General features: G+C 36.8%; 1 protein-coding gene across 2 annotated transcripts in view; it reads right to left on the bottom strand.

Annotated features, from left to right (window-relative positions):
- Nucleotides 1–27,773, bottom strand: part of LOC149539617 (calpain-type cysteine protease DEK1-like) — a 122,357-nt gene that overhangs the window by 46,195 nt on the left and 48,389 nt on the right. For both annotated transcript variants that reach the window (XM_089800844.1, XM_089800845.1), the window contains exons 11-21: nt 15,013–15,286; nt 14,741–14,891; nt 14,540–14,651; nt 14,260–14,425; nt 13,251–13,321; nt 12,951–13,042; nt 12,600–12,762; nt 12,356–12,427; nt 10,495–10,872; nt 10,285–10,400; nt 9,883–10,180 (exon numbers count right to left, since the gene is read on the bottom strand). In XM_089800844.1, the coding sequence (XP_089656970.1) occupies nt 9,883–10,180; nt 10,285–10,400; nt 10,495–10,872; nt 12,356–12,427; nt 12,600–12,762; nt 12,951–13,042; nt 13,251–13,321; nt 14,260–14,425; nt 14,540–14,651; nt 14,741–14,891; nt 15,013–15,286 (1,893 nt within the window). The remainder of the gene's footprint in view (nt 1–9,882; nt 10,181–10,284; nt 10,401–10,494; nt 10,873–12,355; nt 12,428–12,599; nt 12,763–12,950; nt 13,043–13,250; nt 13,322–14,259; nt 14,426–14,539; nt 14,652–14,740; nt 14,892–15,012; nt 15,287–27,773) is intronic.

Below are 27,773 nucleotides of genomic sequence, written 5' to 3'. Positions count from 1 at the left end.
GGCATCTTTCTACCCTATGGAAGACCATCCATGTCTTGTAGTCACAAATTCTTTACAACATTATGTTGTTGTTGAGACCCTCCCTAGATTTGCAGAATGTCAATGACCAAAAGTAGCCTAGAAAAAACAAAGAAGGCAGTCCCTTCATCAGAGTGATGTGCTGGTGTAAGAGCAGAGCCTGCTACGGACTCTTCCACTGACACCCCCAACCCTAAATTGGCAAAACCATTGACCAGAAATCATCACAATAACACCCAACCTGTTGTTGGATAACTGAACTATCCTTCCTTGGAAACAGGTATACACACTGAGAACATCTGTCAAACTCTCCAAACTATTGCAGATGAGCAGGATGCCCCAAAACGGACTGCAAAATACTATGATTTGAAGAGTAAAAAGCATCGTTTTTTGGAGAAAATGGGTAAAACTCCTGAATGAACATCCGACATGAACATGTATAACAGAAACAAAAAAACAACTTTTGAGGAGAAATTTTGAGGAAAACCCAACACAATTTTTGAGGTGAAAAATTTATCAAAACCAACCAGAAGCATAGATACAGATAGAATAGAGAACTTTGCTTTTGAGAAACAGTAAAACCCAACTAAATTTTTACAAGGGGAAAATTATGAAAACCTAGCTGAATTTTTTTAAGGGAAAAATTATGAAAACCTACCAAATAGTTTTGAGGAAAAAGATTAAAACCCTCCCAAAATCTTTTAAGGGAAAACAGTAATAAACCAACCGGCTTTGTTTTAGTTTTATATCTAGGGATAAAAAAGCCAAGGTTGCATGGGTACTTGTACCCACGTGCCGGGTACACGTATTCCAAGTTCTGGGTACTCATTGGAGAGCATCATAGCTAAGGACTTTGATTAAGATTTTTTTTTTTTTTTGATGATTTTTGTTTGCATACCAGTTTGTTGTTTATCAAGCTTAATTCATTACCTAATCAGTTTGAAACTTTGATAAAATGTTGATTAACAATAAACTTTATGATTACTCAAGTCAGAAGATTATCATTTGCAATATATCATTGTCATATGATTTATGATCTTCTTGTTCATGTTAAAAGTCTGCCTTCTCTATCATGCATATAAACATTTATCATTTATTAATATTACAAACACAGCAAAAAATCAAAAATCTGAAACAGAAAACAATACATTACATTTGCAAACTCTATCATTGTTCTTGTTATCCATCTAAACATTTATCATAAATTATTATTACAAATATATACAAAATCTGAAACTGAAAGCAATACATTACATTTGCAAACATTAACAATGTTATTTTTTTTAAAAACCATTGTCATGACTCACAATTTCATATTTTCTACAAATATAGAAGTATAATTAAAAATAAAGTTTGGCATACCCAAGTACCCTCATCCCCTATTATGAAAATAGCCATACCCGTACCCGTACCCTGAGTACCCCCATCCCCGTGCAACCTTGAAAAAAGCAGATCCCAAAAAAATAGAAAACCCTAATATCAGAAATCAGAAGCTTTGGATTTAGGATTTCACGATTAAATCATAGAATATAAAATAAAATAAAATAATTTCCAGAAAACGCAATTAAAAATCACAGAAGATGTGGACTGTCAAACAAGACAAAAAAGACATTCAAAAAACACTCACATGTCTATTCTCCATGCCTATTCTCCAACGTCTCATGAATTGCACCCGTACAAAGAATATTTCAAAAACCAGAAAAAAAACCCTTCACACTAGATAGATTGCATTCCAAACACCCTCAGTTTCATCATAGACGACCAAAAGCCAAACACAAGGTGGTATCAAAATCAACACAAGTAGAGCACAAGTAAGAAAGTGATGAACTATAATTACATTGTACCAATATCAAAAATCATTAGAATGTGTCAATTAAATTGTGTACATGTGAGTCCTTACACATGAGAAGCAATATTGAAGCTACTCCAATCAGAGACCTTTGTAAAAGAGATTTAACAATCTTATGCCAAAAACAAAAACACACCTCAAATCCATAGGAAACCCCTCCCAAAAAGATAACTTGGAAAAGTGAAAAAAAATAACCATTGGTTGGAGAGTAGAGAAAATCCATTGCAAACAGGTATGTTGTTATGATCCTTCTGGAGGGTTGGCAGCAAAAATTATGCAAGCCTCGCAAAAACCCCATATGCAAGTTTATTTATCACTTATTTCTAACTTAGGAAGGGGGAAAAGTTTATTTATCACTTGTTCTAACTTAGGAAGGGGAGCAACCTCATACAGGTTGCTATACTCCTCACAATTAACAAACATATTAAAGTTGGTTTCCAAAAAGAGATTAACACCAAGGTCCTTTGCTCTTTCTTTAAAGTCTTGATGCATTTATACTTCATGAAAATATGAAAATGCTCAAACTAGCAATACAAGATAGTTTTCACTTAATTTATGACACCACCATTATCATCATGGAGCAAATAGTTACCTCCCACAAAGTAAAGCATAGTTGTGCAACTAAGTGATTGAGTTGTGTTAAAAATGTTCTTCCATCCCAAAGAGTGGACAAGATCCAACAGCCACTTGGACATAGCATCTCGAAACACATGGAGCCTCATCCATCTGCTTGGCAAGTTCCCAAATGCACAACACACAAGTTAAGAGGTCTAGGTTGGAAATTTCACTCTATGAATAAAATAATTGTCCACCATCTTGGACCACCTATGTCCTATGATGTAACTTTACATTGCCCCCCTATAATCTTGACATATCCTCCTCACTTTATCACCCCTAGAAAGAAGGGCCATTGCACCAAACCAGAAAGCAAATGCCAAGGGAGGAGAGGCAATGTAACCACAAACACAATGAATGCAATGAAAAAATCACATTATTTGTCTATCATTTATTAAATAACCAATCAACCACAAACCACCTCATTTTCTGATGTGGTGGAACAAGACTTTATCAAGCTTACCATCAAAATCTTAACCTCAAAAAGGAGAATATACAAAAGGGACAAAGTGCTTCCACCTCTCCTTGTGTAATCAATCAATTATGATTTTGCACATAGTTTCTTCCAATCATCTTCAATGGTCACTCGTAAGCCCCTATTGTTATATTCAGAACCAAAATCAAATCCAAATAAGAAATGAGGTAGTCCCTAATTATCTCTAAACCTAGGGTAGTGATTCGTCTGAAATGGACTAGGCTTCCACATTCGATGCAGACAGAATACGGATGCAACTGGAAGCCATGCGAAAGCTGGCCGAAAGCTATCCACAAGCTCTCGGGTGCGTCTGGAAGCTAGACGCATCTAGGAGCCTGCGGTTAGCTTCCGACCAGCTTTCGAATGCATCCGAGAGCATCCATTGGATAGTTAGAAACCAGTGTCGTAAGTTCTTTATAAATAACCTGTCAAAGCAAAGAAGATGGTTTTTTGTAGAATTTAAACATTCTACTTGCACTAAAAGTTGAAATCTGGGTCCATTGATAGTTTGGAAAAGTTTTGATCATAGAAATAAAGACGTCTCATGCCTTAGAGTTTACTCTAGTCACTGGTATTCTACAACTCCTATGATCGGAACACATTCAAAGCACCTTCATTTTCCATTATCCTAGTTCTATTTCAATCCATTGTAGAACATATGGCTATCATTGCTAATGCTTGTAGCCCAAGCTATGGAATTGTAGTTCTAAACAAATATCTTCCACATGGCAAGTGACCTCCAACTTTCATTGAAAGCAAGAAAATATTGTTTGTTGTTTTTTTATCAAGTAATTCAATGACATCTAAAAGTATATATATATTTCCTCCCGCATCCATATCCAAAAAAAATCCCCACATCCAGTATCTGCTTCCAAAATCCACTTCGGAATCCGCATCTGAATCGATAACTTAGCTCTAAACCCAACCTATCATTTATTAACTACCCAATCAACTACAAACCACCTCATTTTATGATGTGGTAGAACAAAGACTTTGTCAAATCTTTCCATCAATCCTAACCTCACAAAGGAAAATATCCAAAAGTAACAAATCACTTCCACCTCTCCTAATGCAATCAAATAGATATGATTTTGGACCTAGCTTCTTCCAATTGTTTTCGATGGTCACTTGGAAACCCCGTGACATAGTTCTTGCCTCCAAACCGTTAATGCTTTTGCCTAGAAATTAGATAAATAGCAACAAAGAAGGTACACAGAAGACTCAAAACCTTTATCTTGGGAAAACCATTCCACTTTAAGGGAAAAACCCAGTGGCACCACCAAAATATCACTTTTATTGATAATCAAAATGTTCAAGTACAAGGCTTTTACTTGACTTTATTACAATAAAGAAAGCAATCATATAAATAGATTGTATAAAACTCTTCATCTTTCACACGAAGGTCTCTTTGAATCCCAAAAAATAAGACCCTTCATATTTCCACATATACAACACTTCACATTTCCATACGCATGATGCCTCTTCGTATGACGTATGACACGTATTTTTACATAATATTAACTTATATATAATCACAAATATCTCTTTCAGTTGAAGATGACCATAAGGGTCATAAGAACGATATTTCTATCTCATAAAATCAGGGATGAAGATCTCTATTGCAGCTACAAACTTCAATACTCCCTCTTAGCAAGAGTGAGATCTTTAGTCAGGTATGCACACATGGCTGCAATCAAAGATGATAAGTTCATATAACATATGTTATCTTAGCATAACATAATCCATCATAGTTACTTCATAAGCACATAGAATAAAGTCACACACATGCCATTCACCATACATGCTTGCAATGGGTAGAACATAGACTTTTATAAAAAAGCTCTTCTAGAGAAGAATACATGTCCACCATGCATTTTCGCAGAGGGTGGTCCACCATACCTACTCGCAGAGGGTGGAACAAGGGGTTTCTCCTCAAACTTCTCTAGGGAAGAATGCATTTCCACCATGCCTACTCGCAAAGGGTGGTCCATCGTACCTACTTGCAGAGGGTGCAACAAGGACTTTCACCTCAAACTTCTCCCAAAGAAAACAATTCATTTCTACCATGCCTACTCGCAGAGGGTGTTTGTGTTCCATTGTATCTAGTCGCAGAGGGTGGGTGGAACAAGGACTTTCACCTCAAACTTCTGTAAAGGAAGAATATCAATAACTAAGATTTTATCTTAACAGAGATTCCCTCTCTGTAGGGACAACTAATATTTTCTCTTAGCAGAGACTCCTTCTCAGCAAGGACAATTGAGATTGCTCTTAACAAAGACTCCCTCTCAGTAGGGACAATCTTAATAATAGAGACTCCCGTTCAACTAGGACATTTGCGATTTTCGCTTAATAGAGACTTCCTCTCAGCAAGGACAACTTTAATAACAGAGACTCCCTCTCAGCAAGGACAGTCACAATAAGATAGTTGAGGTTACCTCCCTCTGAAACTAAACATCTCCCTCTAAATCGCAAGCTCCCTCTAAACACAAATATGAATTATTAAAAAGAAACATCATCATGTTCATAATATCACCTCATCTCATAACTTCTTGTTGCATTCTAGTCCTGCAACCAAGAGAGATAAACCCATTATACAAAAATGCACATACCAGTTTATGATCAATATTCAAAATGAGTTCTCTTTTGCTAATTTTCCTCAAGAAGAATCTCAGCATGCAAAATACATAAATAATGCAAACTAGCACCATTGCAGAATCGTGCAGCTGCATTATATCTAGAAACAGAAGAGTAGATGCCAGTAGAAGATAACCATGGTCTCTCCTTTTCAAGAAGGTTGGCTTTGTTTGAGCTACTTGTTTGCCACCATGTTCACAACTATAAACTGAATAGCCTCTATAAGATGCTTGCGAAGGTTATCAAAATCATCAATTCCCTTCACTGATTTCATGTGTACATTGCAAGCACGCCAAATACCTATTACTTATCAGAAGACCTCTGACATGCAAAATAACTTTGATCCCTTGAACAACAATCATTCTCAGCTTTATTATTGGGCCTTTTCCTTGGCACTCCACTAACTACCAAGCAACAAATGCCATCTTATAATCTCATACATACATTTGTCATGAGAATCTCTTTCAAAATTTTAAAAAAAACTCTGACAAGATTCTAATTATTCAAGAGTCAAGCCAAATTTTTACCAAACAACTAATTAATTATGTATTCCCCTCTATTTTGAATCTCTATTAAATGCCTTCAATCTCTTTCCTAGTGTAGATAGGGAATACAACCACCGTAGCATCTAAAGATTTGCTCCATGACATATCAAAGAATTACACACTGTAAAAATGAAGTGCTTGATCATGGAATATGCAAAAGCCAGCCAATATGAAGCAAATAAATACAAACTATATCCAAACGTCAATTAAAAATTTCAAACACCACTCATAGTGGCAAGGTACAATAAAGATTTAATGTTGATAATAGAAGAGAAGAAATTGACGATAGAAGAACTTGAGGGGCATAAAGAAAAGACAATGCCAAGTCATGACAACTAAAACTTTGAAAGACTCCAAAAATAAATAAAATGACAGATGATATCAATAGGTAAAGATAAAGAGACATACCTTTACGACAAGCTTAAAAAACTGTCGAAACAAAAAACATAGGGCAACTGGAGTCAAACCTACTATCATTACATCCGCAACATCAAGTTGACAAGTTGGAGATGAATAACCTTTGCGACTTAGCTATCCTGCAACTCCTATGCAAAACCCGACAAATAACTCCCACTTTATGCAATTACTCTCAGCGGGAGATACTTTATCCAAAGGCCTTGATTGGTTCCAAAAAAAACACAGATAAAATCAATGCCAACAAGAACCAGAAAGAATCGATAACAAATATATAAAAACAAATATAACCCAAAAGATTGAGAAAGAGAACTGATACATCGGGAGTAGAACAACATGATTCACCCTCCAAGGCAATCAAGGAAATTTTCGACAAGATCAGTCATAACAGGTGGTCAAACCATAACCAGTGATTGCAGTATTTTGAGTAATCTCATCCACTAAGGAAGAAATCTCATGCTCTGACCTTCGTGAGAATAGAAGAATCAAATGAAGGTTCTTAAAAAAATAGCTACTCATGAGAAAAACTGATGACATTGTTTTACCTGTTGATGAATGACTGACCAAGTAATGATTAGCCTATAATAATCACAGCATCTATCAAAATGAATTTCTCAAAGCACACAAATACAAAAAATCTATTGTTACACCCCCCTTTCCAATTCCTAATCATGCTCGACTTCCAAAAATCTGCAAGTGTGAAAACACCAGACATATCCATCTCTAGGCAAATGAAAGTGCTTGAGATGGCAGCTATAATATACATCATAAGAGACATCCACAAATATGAAATGGCAATCTTATGCAAGAGTTGAGCAACTCGATATTAGTGAGAACGATGGTGGTCGCATGCAAAAAGTATTTCTCAAGAATCAAATTAGCGCTTGTTGTAAATGGAGCCATGTTTTCTCCAAATGAGAGATTATATGCAAAACTAAACATATAACCTTTTAATCAACAGATGATGACAAAAATCCTTAAAAAACTAACCTGGCTCTAATACCATGTTAATGTTTTTGCCCAGAAATTAGATAAACAGCAACAAAGAAGGTACTCAGAAGACTCAAAAGCTTTATCCTAAGAAAACCCTTCCACTTGAAGGGAAAAACCCAGCCACACCAACGATATATCACTTTTATTGATAATCAAAATGTTTGAGTACAAAGCTTTTACTTGACTTTATTACAATAAAGCAAGCAATCATACAAATAGATTGCATAAGACTCTTCATCTTTCACACGACAGTCTCTTTGAGTCCCAAAAAATAAGACCCTTCATATTTCCACATATACAACACTTCACATTTCCATACACATGCCGCTTCGCATGACATATCACATGTCCTTATACATAATATTAACTTAAATATAATCATAAATATCTCTTTCAGCTGAAGATGACCATAACGGTCATAACAAACATATTTCTATCTCATAAAATCAGAGATGAAGATCTCTATCGCAGCTACAAACTTCAACACACACTATTGTTAGATTCAGACCCAAAATCAAATCCAAACACTAAATGAGATAGCACTAATTATCTCTAAACCCAGCCTAAATACAATATTACTATTCAATATGCTTTGTCTTCTCACCCCAACTCTTGTCCCTGCCTCATATAGCCACTATAATTGGGTCAAATTAATTTCACTTTTAAATTTGTCTTGCATATTTACTATATTGATGTTGTATTAGGCTCACAACTATTTCTTAACACTAAAAACACTAAGAAATATGTATACTGCCTCATATTAATAATACTTTTTACAGACACAGATATATGTGTTTGCATTATATGTATATAGCGGGTTTGACTTGGGCATTGGGTTTGCTCCCCAATGGTCTCACATTCAACCCCAAAGCCCGGACTCATCCGATGCACTTGTCTTACAGGGGGCTCAATGCATCCCCGGAGGATTAGTCTCAACCCAACTCCAACTCACCCATTCCCAACCCCAACTTAGCAGAAAGTAACGTTACCGGATTCATGCAACTGGGTGACAAATCGGACTCAAGTTCAAATCGGGTCCAAATGGATCAGGCACGAATCCACACGGACTAGGAGGATTCTAGCATGAATCCGCTTGGATCTCTAGTTACCCACGGACCAAAATTAGAATATGTGGGTCCAAACTTAATAGAAGTAGATTTTGAATTTTCATTTTGTAATTCGGTAATTCATTGTCATGTTTTTCTTTTGAATCATAATGTGTCTTTGACATTTGACATTGATCAACAATCAAGGGTCATAGATTCATATAATGAAAAAAATTAGTTGTACAATTATGAATATTTCTCTTCTTTTTTTAATATTTAATTCATATCTAATATATATATATATATATATATATTTACACACGCGAATCCATACAAATCATAATGGGGAAAAAATCATGAAACCACAAATTGGATTCTTGAACCCTAATCTGTCCCTGAATCCGAATCAGCAACTTAGGCAGAAAGTCGGTCCAAGATAAGGTGGGTTGGGCACTCGATTATCTCGTGGAGATATCTTTGGTGCAACAAAAACAAATGTATATACTATATGAATGTAGGCATGCTTTTGTACAGACAAATCCAACATTAAAAAAAGTTGGCAAAAACCTCCAAACCTGAATGCAAACCAGAACCAGCAACAAAGAAAATTCATGAATCAAAATCCAAATTTTTCAGCTATATCAAAATGTATGAGATTCCTATATCACTCAAAAATTGATATTGTCATATTTGTGAATACATCATTTCAAGTATTTCCTTATTGTCCACATAAAACATTTATCACATGTACTTTTCATGTACCAAACTCTCAGAGACAATTGAAAATATTAAATGAAAATCATTCCCAAAATTATCTATACTGTGAATAACATAGTATTGAACCTGTACTAGAAGTTCAGTCTCCCTTTGACTTCACCTTACCAATGGTAACCATAATTTTCCGCTTTTGAAAAAAACTCATCAACTGTGACATGGATGTACCATGCCTGAGACCATACCTCAAATACTAAAGTATGATGGATTTTTTGTAACAATTTTACAATAGAAAATAACTACCAAAATTTAGAGATTTCAAATATTAAGCTAATTGATAGGCTTATATGTCTATCACATGTGTTGCAGCCACCCAAGAAAAAACAGTAAATGTTTCCCCATCAATGCTCCATAATATTATTTCTCAGGCTTTAAGAAAACAAAACCAAGAATCTGACAGAATGGAAGAAAGCGTGTATACATACACAGACCCAGGATCACATGTATGTGTATTCTCAGCACAATAAGAAACTACAGAGACCCCTATCTATTATGTGGATTTTGCAATATAAAACAGACCTGTTCAGCTCGATGAGCCATCTGTGCTGTGAGAATACGGCGTGCAATGCTAGAAACTTGCTCACGCGCTCCTGCATCATCCAAAAGTGCATCCCCACCAACCGCCCGTACAGCTGCCGCCATTGCTGCTGCCTCTTTGCTTCCAGCATTTGGAATAGACGATATAAAAGAGGCTTCAATCTCTTTCCATTTTCGTTCTTCTCTTTCCAGTAAAGCTTTCCGTCTTTCCTTTCCCTTCCCTTCCTCTTCTCTCCTTTGCATCAGCAATTCTTCCTCCATCTCTTTCTCACGGATGTAACTGAAGGAAATTCAAATTATGGTTTTAATAGCAGCTATAATAATTGCAAGATTAATAAAGTTGATGAACATTTGGGAATGTATCCAGGTGATATAGATAAACACCTTTCTTGAACCATTTCGAAACGCCTGCGCTCTTCAGGCAACCATTTTTGGATTTTCTTAGCACTCAGATCTGAAAAACCAATGCTATCCAGGAATAGCCGCAGACGAACTTCATCCTGCAAAATGTGTTTACAGAAGATTATGACTCATGTCCAAAATACCCTTTGTATAGAGTAGAAAAAAGTGTGTTCTTGCATAATGAAAACTAACCTGGACTCTTTCGGCTTTTGCTGCTAAACCAAGCAACAGAAGCACATAGCCCCCAAACTTATCCCACATGTATGCCCACTCAGTATCAATAGCTTCTTCCAATGCCAAGATGCGAGCATGAGCACACATTTTTCGTCTGTATCCCACTTCAGAAGATGCTTCATGCCGGTATGTCAAGGTCAGTTTTGGCATACAAAATACTACACCTGCAGCAGCTTCCTCATTCCTTAAGCGTTCCCGAAGCTTCACAACATCTGCCCTTGGAAGCACAAAATTCCCAGCCCTGTCTCTACTAGCAGCTGGATCTCCAACTAAAAGGGAAGCAGAACTTGCAGACCTTTGTGGTGCTGAATATGTACCTGATAAAGCATTTCTGGCCTGTTTTGCCATAAAATAAATTAAATTGCATTTATCAGAAATCCGGCATACCAAGCACTCGCAAACAATCTTAATCTCTCGCTTGAAAACTGTAAATCATGAGTGAATTGAATAGTTCTAAATACCGGTTGTTTAGATAAATAAGTTAAGACCATATTCGTGTAGACGACCAGCAGTTTAGATAAAAACAGCTATTAAAAAACACTTCCACATAAGATGCAAACAATGTAATAGAAAATATAACATAGAAATAAAAGCATACATAAGAATTTGAAATCAATATTTCAAAAGATTTCCTATTACTATACCATCAATTATTCAAAAACGGAGAAACCATGATAATAGAGAGTGGCTAATTGTAAGTTTACTACAAGACCAAAGAAAACAAATTAACAAATAGTTATCTCCATTTCCTCAAATTCATAAAAAGATATATAATTAGAGTACAATACAGTTTTAACAAGGCAATCCTGGTATAGCAGGGGCTGGAAATGTGTTTTGACTCTGCGAATCTTCTGGTGCCACTATATACAATGGAGCTTGGCATTTGGCAAACAAGGGAAACTACTCTGAAGTGAATGCTAGGCTCTATGAACAGGAATGACAGCCGTGTGGTTTGAAGGATGCCATAACTTAACATAGAGGGAAATTTGTGAAAACTTAACAGCAATTAATACATTGAAAAAGGCAACCAGTCTCATTGCAGAATTCCAATCAGTGCTGCAAGAAATTTTTAACTGGAAAAGACAATTTGCAAAGGTCAATATGCTCTACTGATAGAGGGCAAAATAAAGGATTTTTTGAAGGGATGGAACTATTTAAGTTTATCCTCAATTGAAAACCATGACATGAATGAATGGAATGCACTTGCTAAAGTTTATAACTTATTTGCAGAAGATTTTCCACCTTTAAAGATTGACATCCTCTCCTTCTACTGTAGCAATGTCATTACTTTGAGTTATGCCTTGTATGTAGTGAATGACAGGTGTAAGCAGTATGTGTCCATCACATTTGCAATAGGAACGAGGCATGGAATATACCCTTCTGTTTATTGTTTGCCGCAGGAGTGATCTAGTCATCTTTTGGGTCTAATTTGGGTTTCCTGTTTGTGTCATGTAGCTTCCAGTTGGATAGTTTTTCAACTCATGCAAGTATTAACATTGAAATTTAAAAAGATTATAATATTTAGCAGGCTATGAAGTGGACAGTTGATATTTATTTGATATTTATTATTAGTAATAAAATAGTTTCGTATTTTTGTTTTTCTGATCTTATATGTGGAGAAAAGGTAAAACAGAATTTGATGTCTGGTATATGGAGAAAATAGTTAAAATCCTAGAAAGATTGCAAACCAAACATAATGGGAGAATGCCAGATTTGGTGAGACCTGAAATCATTACCTGTTTATAAAATTAAATAAACAAACTCTTTGGGGCAAAATATTTATGAAATTAGAGGTCTTTGCCATTGATGGAAAACCTACCTTTGTAGAAGATCGAGCAATGGCCTGAACAACTGTTTCTTTACTGAGAAAATTTAAAGCATCCTCTGTCATCTATAATCAAACAAATACACATTGAAGTCAAAGTGAAAACAAAATCAATCGCAAACAAATGACAAGCCATTCTATCCCTAAAGGTTTTGAATGATTCGTAATGAGAAAGGTTAAAAATGGAAAAAACATCCCACAGGATGCAATTATCACACAAATTAATAATTGAGATCACCTTCATTGTTAAGCATGGACGTGAAACAGCAAATCCATATGCCACAACAAGAGTAATGGCAGAAACAGCAGCTCCTGCAAATGGCGGGTATATTTCCAGACTTGCAACAACACCCCAACCCATCGTTGCCAATGCAATCCCAAAGAGTAATAACAATGCAGCACTAAAATACAACAAACAAACAACTATTAATATCTGAATTTCTGACATTAAATTTAGTAGCTCATATATAGGAGGGGGGGAGCAAAGGAAGCACTTCAACCAATTATCTGACCTGAATTGACTAAAAATGTAACCTGCACAATAGGCTAAGACATTTCTTAGACAGCAAAGGGTATCCATTAAACCAACCTGACATTCTTAGCAGAATCTGCATGTGCATCATAAACATATACAGGAAACACCCTGGGCGAATAGACCACCACAGGAGGTGAAAGAAGAACCTGAAATCAGATCAGAAATCAGGTAAAGAAAACATAACCATAATCGATAGCCAACTTGGGATCTAATCTTTTGAATACAAAAACCAAAGCATGGCAAATAAACCATGTGTGGCATGTTCACAAATAGTAGTCAGATATATCAATTTGAGAAACCATTAGATAATGTGATAGAATTAAAAAGTTAGTAAAAGTGTGAACAGAAACTTACGGTCAAAGCACGGCCTGCAAGAAGAAAAAGGACCGAAAAGTAGCCAACAGATGCACCAACAAATGGCTCATCTGTATACAGAGAACATGCTCAGATTTAACAATAGTTCCATGACATCATGCTGTAATACCATATTGCATTTCATTAAAATAAAATGCAGGACATGAGAGCCAATTTCCCACAAAAATAGCATAAAAATCGGTATAAACTCTAGAAAATATGCTTGTGTGGGAACATTAAGCAAAATTCTTCAGTCATTAAAACACAAATCTTTCAAAATAATTTTGCATAGCTCCATCCATTTCTTAAACTGGCCCCACTATTAAAAGGTTGAGTGGTTAATAGGTAGAACAGATGCTCAACTTTTTCTATACACTAGCCTAGTCACAAAAGCATGTCTTATGAAATAAATTTAAAATTTGCCAAAATATCTATTACCAAAGGCGAATTTTAGGAAACAGCACAGAAAAGATAAAATCCATTTAGGTTCTTTATACTTGCCAGCAGAAAGTGTTTGCAAGGACTAGAATATAGAAAAACTTTTGATCTCCAAAAACATTCTAAACAACTCATATTTAGATGCTATGAAAATGTTGCCACTCGTCACCATGGGGAATGGAAGTTTGGATAATTAACCATACTATAGAACTCGTATACAGGGTGTGTTTATTTACACATGCATATGTTGTGGGCATGTATACCTTACATGTGTGCAAACATTGCACATATATGACAAAGGGAGAAGCGGCAGTTATATTGACTGATCTGCATATGATTATATTATGGCTAGAATAACTAAATAAGTAGGCTCCTACTGCCATATAGATTATAGTTGTGGTTTTCTACAAGTACTATAAAAGACAGATCCATGTTAGAAAATAAATCAATCCATTTGTTCAGATAGTAGGCATATCGGGCACAATTTTAAGGTACGAATTGTGAAGCAAGAATTGCACACATTTAGGAAGTGAACAATAAAACAGATACTTGGTAAAAGATCTCACACAACCTGCTAAATATCCAACGAGAAAAGCTGCTAAAGCAAGTATAAACAGTGCCATGCAAACTACAAACATCTTTGCACGTGTCAAATAGAAGTTGTTTGAAGCCCAATGATGGATAACACCAATGGCAAGAACTAGAAGTAGTAGAAGTAGTAAAAATGTAACTCCAACCTGAACCATCCATGAGCAGCAGAAAATTAGAACAAAAACATGACAAACTTTCAAGTTCAAGAAGTCAATATTAAGATAACATGAAAATTTAGAATTTTAAAACAAATTACTCACCATCCATGGGTTAACAGTACCTATTACTGCCGTTATTGCACCTAGTAAAAGAAACACACCCATACCAACAAACATGTAGACTCCACGTGAAAGCTGCCAGCTATCATCCTTCCTGCAAAGATTTGACTGGCTTGTAGATAAAGTTCACAATATAAAGACAAAGAGTACATTTGAAGATAAAATACAAGCAGATTGACCTACCATTTATACATGCCACAGAACAGTGAGAGAACAGCAGGAATGCACACCAATGGCAACAGAGCAGCAAGAAAATCCTCCTTGGCTGGAACTTGCCCATCCCGAGACTGTACAACTCCCAGATAAGATATTCCACAGAAGGTAACAAGAACAACTACGCAGGCCAAGCAATTTGTAAGAAATTGCATTTCAATACATAGTTTAAAAAAGAAGAAAAGCACTCTTACTAAGCTGAATTAATATCAATCCATCAAATTGACAGTTTTGGGACTTACTCGTGAAAATTCCAACACAAATAGCTGATGACAGAGAAAAGCGGTAAGTTGCAAACCATGAAACTGCTGGTAAAACACCAGTAACCACTAAAGCAAAAGTTGATGCAATTGCCCAACCCAAGTAAAAGGATGATGTGTATGGAGTGCTGAAGTTGTCCTGGTCTCTATTCCAGCCATGGTAGCCCAGATCATCTAAAGGCTTAACAGATATCAAAGCACCTAATGCTATAACAGCAGCTATGAATATCGCTACAGATATAGTCATTACAATAACCTACAATAAAGGCAAAAGAAAGATGAATTTAAAATTTAAATTAGAAGGGATTTAAATAAGGGCAAAGATTGCCAATCATATAACAACATTAAACTTTATCACACAGAGATAATCAAGAAATCACAATGCAAATTTTTAATGTGTGTATTATGAGCAGTCATCTACAGAAGAAGCAAGAAATTTCTAGTACTATTTTGAGATTCTATACTTCTGGATGCTTACTGAGTTCTGTATTGCTGATTTACCTACGTACCTTGGGGATGCCTCCCAACCTAAAAAACCCATGCTTCCAAGACAGGGACGTTCTTGGGACAGGGGGATGGTCATGGGACGTCCCCTTGCCATCCCCAAATGAGCAAAAAAACTAGGAGACGTCCCTAGTACTTGAGATGCCTGGGAGGAAAAAAGAGGACGGCAAGCCATCCTTGGTATGGAAAGGGGGAGTCTAGGTGTCCGCCGACAGTACCGAGGACAGTCGGTTGCCCCCAATTTTTTCAATACAAAAAACATAAACTTTTTTACTCCAACTTGGTCGCCCAGGTGATCCCTACCTCTCCAAATGCCCTAAAAGTTTTTAAAAGACCACATTATGGTTGTTTTGTCATTTATTTGGTTTTGCTTGTGAAGTTGGAATGTGTTACAGCTCGCTGGGGTTTTCATTTTGCAAGAAGAGGAGGTGATTTTTTTGCTTCCAATAGCTTGAGCGGGGGTTTAAGCATCTTTTTTTGTGCACCAAGTATGAAACTCTTTATACTCCCATTTTTCATTTTTAAATAGATTTGCAACTTGGAAAGTCTGATTTTTTTAATTTTTTTCATTGTTTCAGCTCATATTTAAATATTTCCATTGCAAATTTAAATCTCAAAACAAAGCACAATGAGCAGCAGTGGGAGTACTAGTAGTACTGGTGATGAGGAAGAAAATGTGGTAGGGGGTGATATTGCTAGTAATGGGTCTAGGAAAAGAGTTGATCCTAAACCCGATTTGTTTAAATGCCCTTCCACCATCATGAAGGATTTTTCAAAGGGTCCTTTAAATAGGAAAAAAAACCCCTTCCCCGATATGTCACACGTAGGCCAAAAGATAAAAAGAATTCAAAAGGGACTAGGGTGTGGAATTGTCATGTTTGTCTTAATGATTTTAGGGGCAGCTATACAAGGGTGAAGTCACACTTTTTAAGTGTTGCATGCCATGGAGTCAAAGCTTGTCCTAACTTGACTAATGAATAGAGATAAGAATGCCAAAGATTGCACTTAGACGCTGAAATGGAGTGGTAAATTTTAATAGTGACGTCACCATCTATTTAATCACAATCATCTAGGCATATGTCATCCGCCATTGGTACTTTTGGCAGCCCTACTAGGTCTAGAGGGAAGAGAAAGATGAGTAGTGGTGAGAACAGCTCAGTGGAAAGTATGTTTAATACACAAGCAAAGGAAAAGTGTGAAGCATCCATTGGTAGATTATTTGTTGCTAATGGTATCCCATATCATGCAACCTGTTCCATTTATTTTAAACAAATGGTGAAAGATATATTGAATACGAATCCCTCATTTGCACCCCCTAATGAGCATAATCTACAAACCACCATCCTAGACGAAGAGTACTCCAAGGTTGCTTTGTTGATTGAGGATATGAAACGTACTTGGGTTAGGACGAGCTGCTCTATTGTGATGGATGGGTGGACCGATGTTAGACATCGGCCACTCATCAATATCATTGTCACATCCCCTGCTAGCTCTTATTTTTTGAAAGTCATAGATTGCTCACGAAAGATGAAGGATGCAGACTTTTAGTTCACCATTTTGAGAGATGCCATAGAAGAGGTTGGGTCGGCTAGTGTACTACAAGTTATCACTGAGTTTACAACTGTGTGCAAATCAGCCGGTTTAATGATAGAGGGTGCTTATAGGCACATCTTTTGGACCCCTTGTCTTCATGCCTTGAAAAATGCATTGAAGGGCATAGGGAAGATTGAATGGCTAAAACAAGTAGTGATAGAAGCTAGACAAGTGCAAATGTTTATATGCAGCCACCACACTCACTCTATTCAGGTCCTTCGCTAAGGAGTTCCTCAAACCAGCCGCGACAAGGCATATCAATTTTAATTGTAGTTTGCTTTAAGTTTATTTTCATTTATAATTGTTACAAACTTACATGTGATGTTTTTAATCATTAATGTTTAACTTTATTTTGCTATAGAATTGTCTCCATAGGTATTGCACACACTTCATCTTGATGAAGAGGATGATTGAGGTGTATGAGGCCCTTCAATTGATGGTGGTTAATCCAAAGTGGGGATGATGGTCCAATTCTAAGTCCTTTGAAGGAAAAGCAGATAAGCAAAGAATCCTTGATGAGAGTTGGTGGTCCACAATGAGGTAAGTTGCTGATTTTTAAATTTTAAGTTATTCTTTTGCATGCTGATTTTAATACCAATAATCTTAAAATTTTAAAATTTGTAATTCTGATTTTAGTTTTTGTTTGCATCTTGCAGATACATTTGCTCTGTCATAGCACCTATTGTAGATGTCATTAGATATGTTGATACTGACGCTCCTAGTATGGGAGAGAAATATATGAGACTATTGACCAGCATATTAGGGAAGATGAAGAAAATTGTTGAAGCAAAGGATCATACATTGGAGTTTTATGAGGAGCATATTAGGCCTATTGTGACATGGAGATGGAACATGATGAATACCCTGCTTCATATAGCAGCACTTGCTCTAAATACCAAATGGTATGCATAGTTGGGTGGAAAAGACCTCCCATGTGATAATCCCAAGGTATTGGATAGCTTCACATGAGCCATTGATAAAATGTATTCAGCTCAAGAGGCCTCTACTCTTTGTGCACAATTCCTTGACTTCACCAACTTTCCTGGCCCAAACTTGGGTAAGCCACAAGCAAGTATAGAGTGGTTTTGGCACAGAGAGATCCTATTAGATGGTGGACCTAGCATGGGAGAGATACACTTGAGTTAAAAGCACTTGCCACTTGCCTCCTTGCACAGGTTGTTAGTTCCTCAACTGCAGAGAGGAATTGGTCCACATATTTTTCATTTATCCAATCCATCAAGAGGAACAAACTTACCTCTAAAAGAACGGAGAAGCTAGTGACAGTGCATCACGCTCTTCAACTTACGGATCGTCAGGCTCCATACTATAGACAGACACCAGCTTTGCAATTGGATGTTGAGCCTACGGATGTGGCCCAAATAGATAAGGATGACACAGCATCAGGATTGGTTGGGGTTCCATTAACTAAAAACTATGCTTCGTGTGGAGGATGATAGTGAGGAGGACTCTGATGTTGATGCCATGGTGGAAAAGGCAAAATATGAGCAGCAGTCTGCTTCATTTTTCTATATTTTGTTTTGTAAGTTGAAATTGAACATGATGATGATACATTGATACTTTATGGCAGCCCTCTAGCCTTTGAGCATATTTAGATTCTCAGATTTTTATGATATTGTTCATTGCTAAACTTATATTTAAATATTTTTTCTTGACATATTGATATCCATATTGACAATTGAGTACTGAAATTGGTTATTATTTCCTAGATGGCATTCAAATGGTGTATGTTAAAGTTCTATAATGTTTAAATGACATGCTTTGAGCTTAGTTTCATATGAATGACATGTATATTTGCAAATTTCAGTGTATATTTTAAAATATCCCTATATATATATATATATATATATATATATATATATAACAGTCCTTGTTTTCCATCTCCCCCCCCCCTCCACAGTCCCCCAAAATTGCCAAAAAAATGTCACTCCAAAAACCCATAACTGTCTCGAAAACTTGGAGGAACATAGTGATTTACCCATAAATTGAGTCTAACTGCAGATTTGTGGGTCATGAATCCACTGATCTCATGTAATATTTCATTTATAGCCATTTCCCCTATTCATTTTCTAGCCTGTGATAGCAAAAACCTAAATGTACAAGATAGCCTGATTAGGTCAGAATAAACTGGTTTTTTAGCATGCAACAGTCATGTAGTTGGATCTCTTTGTATATCAAATGGACACTCATCATGGAAATTATCAAAACTTTCTTAGTATATTGATCAGTGCAAATATTCTCAATTCCAATTGTCAGAACAAATTCATGTCTTTTCAATGGAAGACCTTGTTGACAAACTTTGTTTCACCTATCAAATAAACATCGTAATTAATATAAGGGATATGGTCGTGACCCATGGAAGCCTTACACGTCCTATGATACTATAATAATTTAATTAAAGCAAAACCAACCTTTTAATGGTAAATAGCATCCTTCACAATTGATACACGATGATGAATGCCACTTGTAAAAATACAAATTAGTTGTATCTACTACGAAATAATTGGTAAATACTTGCATGTCATTAACAAAGACCGAGAGGTCTATATATACAAAAGAATAAAGCGATCTTCCCTTAGGAAACAATCGTAAAGAATAGAAATATTCTATTCTAGCTAAAAGAAAGCTAAAGAAAGCTAACAGATAACTACAACTAACTAAATATTAGAAACATTCTAATAGTTATAATAGATTAAAAACAGATAACCATTAACTAATAATAGAAGCTTATCTATTATTGTAATACCCTCCCTTAATGGTTAATCTATCCACAACACCAAGTTGTTCACTAAATTTGACAAACTTATCAAGACCAAGAGGCTTGGTGAGAATGTCTGCAATCTGATTCATGGTAGGAACATCATGCAAGTGTATTGTCTCGTCTTCAACCAGTTGTCGTATGTAGTGACATTGAACATCCATATGCTTGGTTCGTTCATGGAAGACTAGATTTCATGCTTAACTTGATAATGCCTTCGTTATCGACAAACAAAGTGGTTGATCATGCTAGTGACATCTGCATATCCCCAAGCATCTGACAAAGCCAAACAGCTTCACAACCTGCCTTGATTGTCCCTCTGCATTCCATGTCACAGCACCTGATACCAGATTGAACACATATCCAGAAGTTGATGTTTTATCGTCAACAAAGCCTACCCAATCTGAATCTGTGAACCCCCTAAGTTAAGGATTATAACTTCAAGAGTAAAGAACTGCATAATTTGAAGTACCCTTCACATAGCAAAGCACACGCTTTGCTCTCATCCAATGATCAGCATTGAGAGTTGTCACAAAGCATGAGATGTAGTTGACTATGAAGCTAATATAAGGCCTAGTAGCAGAGAGATAGATGAGGCTGCCTACTAGTTACCTGTATGTACTATCATCAACAGGAGGAGAATCGGACTTGGCGGATAGCTTGAGATCTTTCTCCATGGGTGTAGATGTCGGCTTGCAATCCTACATACGGAATTGGTCTAATAGAGCCCTAGCATATTTGGACTGAGAGATGAATATACCAAAAGTATGTTGCCAAACTTGAACACCTAGGAAATAATGCATGAACCCAAGGTCAGTCATATCAAAAGACTGGCATAAATTTTGTCTAATTCCTTGAATCAAAGAGGTTGAAATGCCAGTGATGATCAAATCATCTCCACATAAATAACCAGAAGGATGATGTCACTGCTAGTAGTCTTGATGTACAAATTTGAGCCTGAAGAACTCCTCTTGAAGCCTTGATCACTAAGGTACTTATCAATTTTTATGTACCAAGCTTGAGGGGCCTGTTTGAAGCCATAGAGCTTTGACCAATTTGAGAACCTGATGTTCTTTACCAACAACCTTGAAACTAGGAGGTTGTGTCATGTAGACCTTTTCGTGGAGATCACCATTCAAGAAAGCACTCTTGACGTCCATCTAATGGACATTCCAGCCAAACTGTGTTGCTATATCTATGACTAATCAGATGGTGCTCATCTTTGTAGTAGGAGCAAAGGTCTCCTCATAATCAATGCCCTCACGCTAGGAAAAGCCCTTTGCAACTAAACAAGCTTTGTTAAACAACCTTTAGATTTGTATTTGATTTTGTAAACCCATTTGCAACCAATGTGTTTCCTCCCTGTTGGAAGATCCAAAAGGACCCTAGTGTTATTTTTCAACAAGCTCTGGTGTTCAAATGTCATGGTTTGTTCCCACTATGGAATTCCTTTAGCCTTGGAATATGTTTGAGGTTCAAATACACTGTGAATGTTAGCCATGACAGTGAAGTTAACAAATTTTGTAGGTTTGCTCTTTTTCCAAGCAGTTCTCCCATCAATGAGCTCATCATAATGAAGATTAGCAAGTGTCTTGGCTCCCACTTAGACCAGAGAGAAGAACGACAAACATTAGTATTAGGAGCTTGGTGATCAAGTTCCTTATCAAAAGAATCTGGATCAAACTCTAGTGAAGCTTCTACAAATCGAGGTGATCTTGTAGGAGAAGTTGGAGGCGTCTGTACAGGGATCACAGGTATAACTGGAGCTACAGGAGCTATTGGAACCCTCCCATCAAGTAGACCTAATGGAAGCCTAACTCCCAAATCATGAGCCTTCATAGGCTTGTCTATTGGATCAGAAACAAGAGAAACATGCATGAATGGGCCTCATTGCTCATCAAAGACAACATCACAACTATACAAGAGATGAAATGTCTCAGTGTCGATCAAGCGGTAAGCTTTGTAAAGACTATCGTATCTAACGAGAACGAGTTTCTCACTCTTCACATCCAACTTGGTGTTTGACACATCAAGGATTCAAACAAAAGCAAAGGAGCCAAAAACCTTCAATCGACTAATTCTGAGCTTCTGACCTAACCAGGCCTCTTCCAAAGTCTTAACTTTGATCACCACTATGGGTGATCGGTTCAAACAATAAATTGCAGTGTTGCAATGTTGACTACTTTTGCCCAAAACTTCTTTTGAAAATGTTTGTGTTCAAGCATGATTTGAGCCATCTAGGTAATTCTTTTGTTCCAACATTCAACTATATTGTTTTGTTATGGTGTAGGGTGTGGTTAACTAGCGTTTGATGCCATGAGTATCCAAAAAGCTAAAAAAATTATTAGAACAAAATTCCCCCCCATTGTCTGATCTAAGATTAATAACAGATTTCCCAAAATCTTTTTCAACTAAAGGTTTAACTTTTGAAATACAAGAAATGCATCTGACTTCTTTTTAAGAAAATATACCCCCATATTTTTCTACTAAAATCATCAACAAACAACAGAAAATACCTAGACCCAAGAACAGAAGGAGTGGGCATAGGGTCGCAGATATCGGCATGAACAAGCTGAAGTACCTGAGAAGCTCGCCATGAATAGCCACTAGTGAAAGGTGTGTGATGTTGCTTCCCAGCCTAGCATGCATAACAAAATCTGAGTAAAGGTGGTAGTCAGTGAACCAGTCTTTGCAGTGGGTGAAGTGTCGAGAGGCAGTTGAATCAATGTACCAGGCAGACGACTTCACATGATCTACAAGTCTTTTAGCCATGAAGGCGTAAAAGGCAAATTGTATTTGTTCAATGTGACCTGCACTATTTGCTTTGGGTTGCAATCATAATTGCTTAGATTGGGCAACTAAGCGTTTCCGACATTCAACCTTCATGTGACCAAACTTGTGGCAATGGTTGCATTGAATATTCTTCTTCTGGGAGCCTTCTGAAGGTGGAGCAAAGGACTTTTGCTCAAAAGACTGTTGAGACTTGCCTTTGTCCTTCTGAAAGGATTTAGCAGCAAAGGCTTGTCCTATGGAGGTGGAGTTGGAACTGCTACCAATTCCACCGAACTTGCCGAAGCAAAAGTGTGCAGATATTCGTGAACTTCAGATCAATACCAGTAGAAGTGGTGTTGAGAGTCTCAATAAAATATTCATAGGACTTGGGCAAACTTTTGAGTGTTATGACCACAATGTCCTCTTCCTCCATCTTGCGACCAATGACAAGCAACTGATCACGAATTTCCTAAATCCTAGTCAAGTGAGCTTGGAGCGATCGTTCTAAAAGGATTTAGCAGCAAAGGCTTGTCCTATGGAGGTGGAGTTGGAACTGCTACCGATTCCACCGAACTTGCCGGAGCAGAAGTGTGCAGATATACGTGAACTTCAGATCAATACCAGTAGAAGTGGCGTTAAGAGTCTCAATAAAATATTCATAGGACTTGGGCAAACTTTTGAGGGTTATGACCACAATGTCCTCTTCCTCCATCTTGCGACCAATGACAAGCAACTGATCACGAATTTCCTAAATCCTAGTCAGGTGAGCTTGGAGCGATGTTCACTCATCCATGATAATAGAAAACGGAGTGTTCTTCAAAAAAAAAGCTCTGCTTTTGTCTAATGTCTTGTGAAGTTTCTTCAAATGCTTTGATATCTCGATAGTTGTTTTGTCAAATGGAATCTGAGGGAGTTGATCATCAACGGCAAATAATTTGAGAAGCATTACCGCCTTCCAGTTATTGAGATCCCATGTATCTTAATCAGTAACAGTGGCAATCGGATCCTTTGTAACACCAATATTCAAAGATTGCTAGTATCCACTACTTCCGTGTGCTATAATTCTGACCATTGAATTTTGAATTGCCCTCGAGTAGAATATTAGTCAAAGATGCCATAGCACGTTTTTCAATAAAAAGGCATGAAATTCAATTAAGGCATGTTCTTCAAGGCAAAAAATTAAGACCAAAAAAATTGAAGGGTGACCCAGAAGAGAGCTTGAAAAACCCAGACGGAACATGTCGATTCCTAGATCCACTAGCTCAAAAATCAAAGCAAAAAAACGAGGCATCTAAAAAAATCAAATGACAGCCCAATTGAGCTCTCGAAAAACCCACTAAGAATTTAAGATCAAAAAAAAATTTGAACCCAAAAATTAGTGTTTTCGAACAAAACCCTAATCAGCGGCTATGGAGGTAAAGATGTTGCAGAAACAATGGCGATTTCATGGAGAAAATGCCTGATTTTTCACAGAGACATTTGTTGCTTGTTTAGGCGTCACAAGAGTTTGCAAAGATGTCAAGGAAACAACAAAAAAAATCACAGCAGTTAGGCTTCAAACCGAAAGAACAAAGAGGTCACGCGACCTAAGAACAGAGTGAGCAAACTCTGGTGGTCAATCAAGCCCAAAACAAGGGATATGTGGTGTGATTTTTGTACAAAGAGTGCATGTTTTTTATCAATCGCAAGCAAAAGAAAATGACCTTCGTTTTTGTTTGTATGGATGTGATTTGCATGCAGATCCTCAAACCCTAGCCAAAATACCAAAAGTGTATAGATGAATTTCTCAAAAAAAAAAAATGGAAACCCTAGATGGGCTATTGAGAAAAACCTTAGAAATAATTTCAAAAAATTTAGCAAATAATTTCAAAATAAATTATAAATTTTTCAAAAAAAATTGAAATATTGGCTCTAATACCATTACGAAGTAATTTGTAAATACTTGCTTATTATTAATAGAGACCGAGAGGTCTATATATACAAAAGAATAAAGCAATGTTTCCTTGGCAAACAATCATAAAGAATAGAAATATTCTATTCTAGCTAAAAGAAAGCTAATAAATAACTACAACTAACTAAATATTAGAAACATTCTAATATTTACAATAGATTACAAACAGATAACCGTTAACTAATAATAGAAACTTATCTATTATCGTAATAGTATCACATTGACATAGCAGTTTTCTAAAAGGCCACAAAATGCCATGAATGTAACTCTTGGTTCAACAAATTTTTGGTATCCATTATATACCAAATACCTCATTTAATAAAAATACAATACAAATTCAGTCCAAAATTGCAACAATGACAGGATAAATATTATAAATCTCTCTAGAGCATACATGTGCACACATAATGCCAAATAACGGTATGCATGTGTAGAAATGAGTTTAGAAGATTAAAAGCATATATCATTATAATATGTATGTAACTATGTATGCATGTATATATGTATCTATATTTTTATTTTCTCAAGATCTTAAAATTTCAAAAGACGGTATTAAAAGCATTTGTATTGGTCCATAATTACTATAAAAATTCTCAAATAGGACAGACCGGAATGAAACTAAAGCAGTAATATCAGTATGAAGATATTAGAATACATAAAACATAGATATGTGTAACCAATAAAATTAACAAACACACAATTTTAGAGTTGTGGCATAAAGTTAGTTAAAAATAGAATTGATTTGCAAAGAAACTGACTGAAAACGACTTTGAAAGAGAAATCGCAAATACCCTGTAGGGTTATACTACTATATTATTGCTACTATTTTTCACTCTGTTCCATCATTTGTATACATGCTCGAATAAAACCATGTTATAAATTAAAATTTATTAATGTTAATTTAATCAGCAACTCCTTTTCTAAAAGCAAACACATATGCGATGCCTACCCAGCTCAATAAATAATACAAATAGATATAGAGCACTGATCTTCACATAGAACTTACAAGAATAAAATTATGTGATGTCCCTCTTTATAGAATTTACATGCTCCAATTAATACTAATAGATATAGAGCACTGATTTTCATATAGTAGGAGTGGCATTACCTCTCTTCGTTGGTTCGGGAGGGTCTGGTTGTTGAATTACTTTGGATTCAGAATCGGAATCATGGAGTTTGCAGAGCCTGTCGGGCTGGAAAGCAGCATCGTACTTCATTTTGCAGATGGTGATGCTTGAAGAGCATCCAATGTCTTGCAGTTGGTTCCTGCAGATATTTGTGGGCCTATAAACACTCCATCAACCAATGTGTGCAGGTATTTTCTGTTTTTTGTCGATAATTTCAGTAAACAAATATGCATGTATTTTCTTCAACATTAATCAGAGGTGTTCAGCATGTTTGAGAAGTTTAAGGGCTTAGAGGAAAGAGTCAAGCTATCAGATAATCTCTCTTCGGACCGACAATTGAGGAGAATATTATTCTTCCAATTTCTCCAGCACAATGGTGTTGTTGAGTGTAGGAACCATATAGTCGTTGAGATGGCTTGATCTATGTTGGACCATAAGAAGTTTGGGGCAGAAGCAATATATACTACATATTATCCTCTAAACTGATCTCCCACACAAGTTGCCAAGGAGATGATCCTACAGGAAGCTTGATCTAGACGGGCACACAAAATCAATCATCTAAAGGTTTCCATTTTTGGCTCTACAACTTATGTTTGGATTCCAAATGCCAAGCATACCAAATTGGATTCCAAGACTCAGAAATTGATGTTCATGGTCTAGAATGATAATCATAAGACTTATCATCTTATTGAAGTTGACACTGATCATCTTATATTGCAACCTTCTTGTCATATTTTAAGGGGTGTTTGACTTCCATTTGGCTCACCCGATGGGAGGGACTCAGATGACTAGCATGCCATTGCATCACCCAATTTTTCTTGGGACATTTAGGATTCAAAGATCCCAAGCGGTGTTGGTCATCTTGCAGCGGATGTTTGTTTACCGTACAAGGTAAAAGCTTAACACGTGTAACACGATTCAACGCAGAACAAATACTTTATTCATATATGCACTCGCTGATTACAATCCGAATACAATGACTACAATGATCACAATCATTACCACGATGATTCCAAAGTCCATCTCAGACGTGTACATATACCTTTCCGAAGGGGTGACTCAAGCGTCACGCGCCCCGTTCAGATACTACTCTACCCGTCGGCTACACTATACATTTTACTGACAACATCATCCCCCCCAAAAGAAAAGTCGTCTCCGAACGACAATACAACAAAATTCAAAATAACATAATACATCAATGCATAAGTACTAGACAAAGGGATGCGTTCACGTCCTCAACTCGTTCAGCTCCATCTATAACTTGTAGACCTGTTCTTTCCTAATCTTCAACTCTGCTTTTGCTTCCATCTGAAGCTCTAGGGTTGACTGCATCATCTCTCTGACTTCTCCCAACTCCTTTTCCTTCTCTGCTGTCATCTTTTCTTTTTCTGCTGCCAACTGCTCTTTTTCTGCTAACAAGGCTGTCCTCTCAAATTGCCAGGCCGCCCTCTCAGATTCCCAGGTTGCCCTCTCTAAAGCTACCCTGACAGCTAACTCCTCTCGAGCTCTCTCAGCTACTACCTAATCCGCCTAACTCCTCCGAAGAGTGTAGTACGCCTCCCTGTATAACTTTGTTATCTCATGAATCAAAGCCTCTACTCGGCTCTCCATCTCAAGGTCTCTCATCGTGGACTAGTCTTGCCGCAACTCTGTGGTCTCCACATCTAGCCATCCTCTCTCCTCAAAACAAACTTTAAACACAACTGGACATCCCAACCTCAGGAAGGATATAACTCCCTCCAGATCTTTCACCACTAACTCCAACACCTAAGTCTTAGCCAAAGCTAACACTTGGCGAGCCCGAGATGCTAGAGCTACGACATCACCAAGAAAAACTACCTCTATCATCACTATCTGTTGTGCTACTAGGTGTTCCTGTTGTGCACCCACAACCTCCGCCATACGCTCAACAGCGCTATGCAATACTCCCTCGCTCTGTGTCTGCCCAACCTCCAATAATGGGTTCTCTAGAGTTGCTTCCCATGTGGGTGTCGGCAAGTATGTCACTCGAGGTGCAGGG

The sequence above is a fragment of the Cupressus sempervirens genome, chromosome 9 (genome assembly GCF_028749045.1).
Source record: "Cupressus sempervirens isolate cs-2001-9-10 chromosome 9, ASM2874904v1, whole genome shotgun sequence".
Classification (NCBI taxonomy): Eukaryota; Viridiplantae; Streptophyta; class Pinopsida; order Cupressales; family Cupressaceae; genus Cupressus; species Cupressus sempervirens.
The sequence above is the reverse complement of the archived record's forward strand: the minus strand, read 5'-3'. Positions and strand labels throughout refer to the sequence as shown.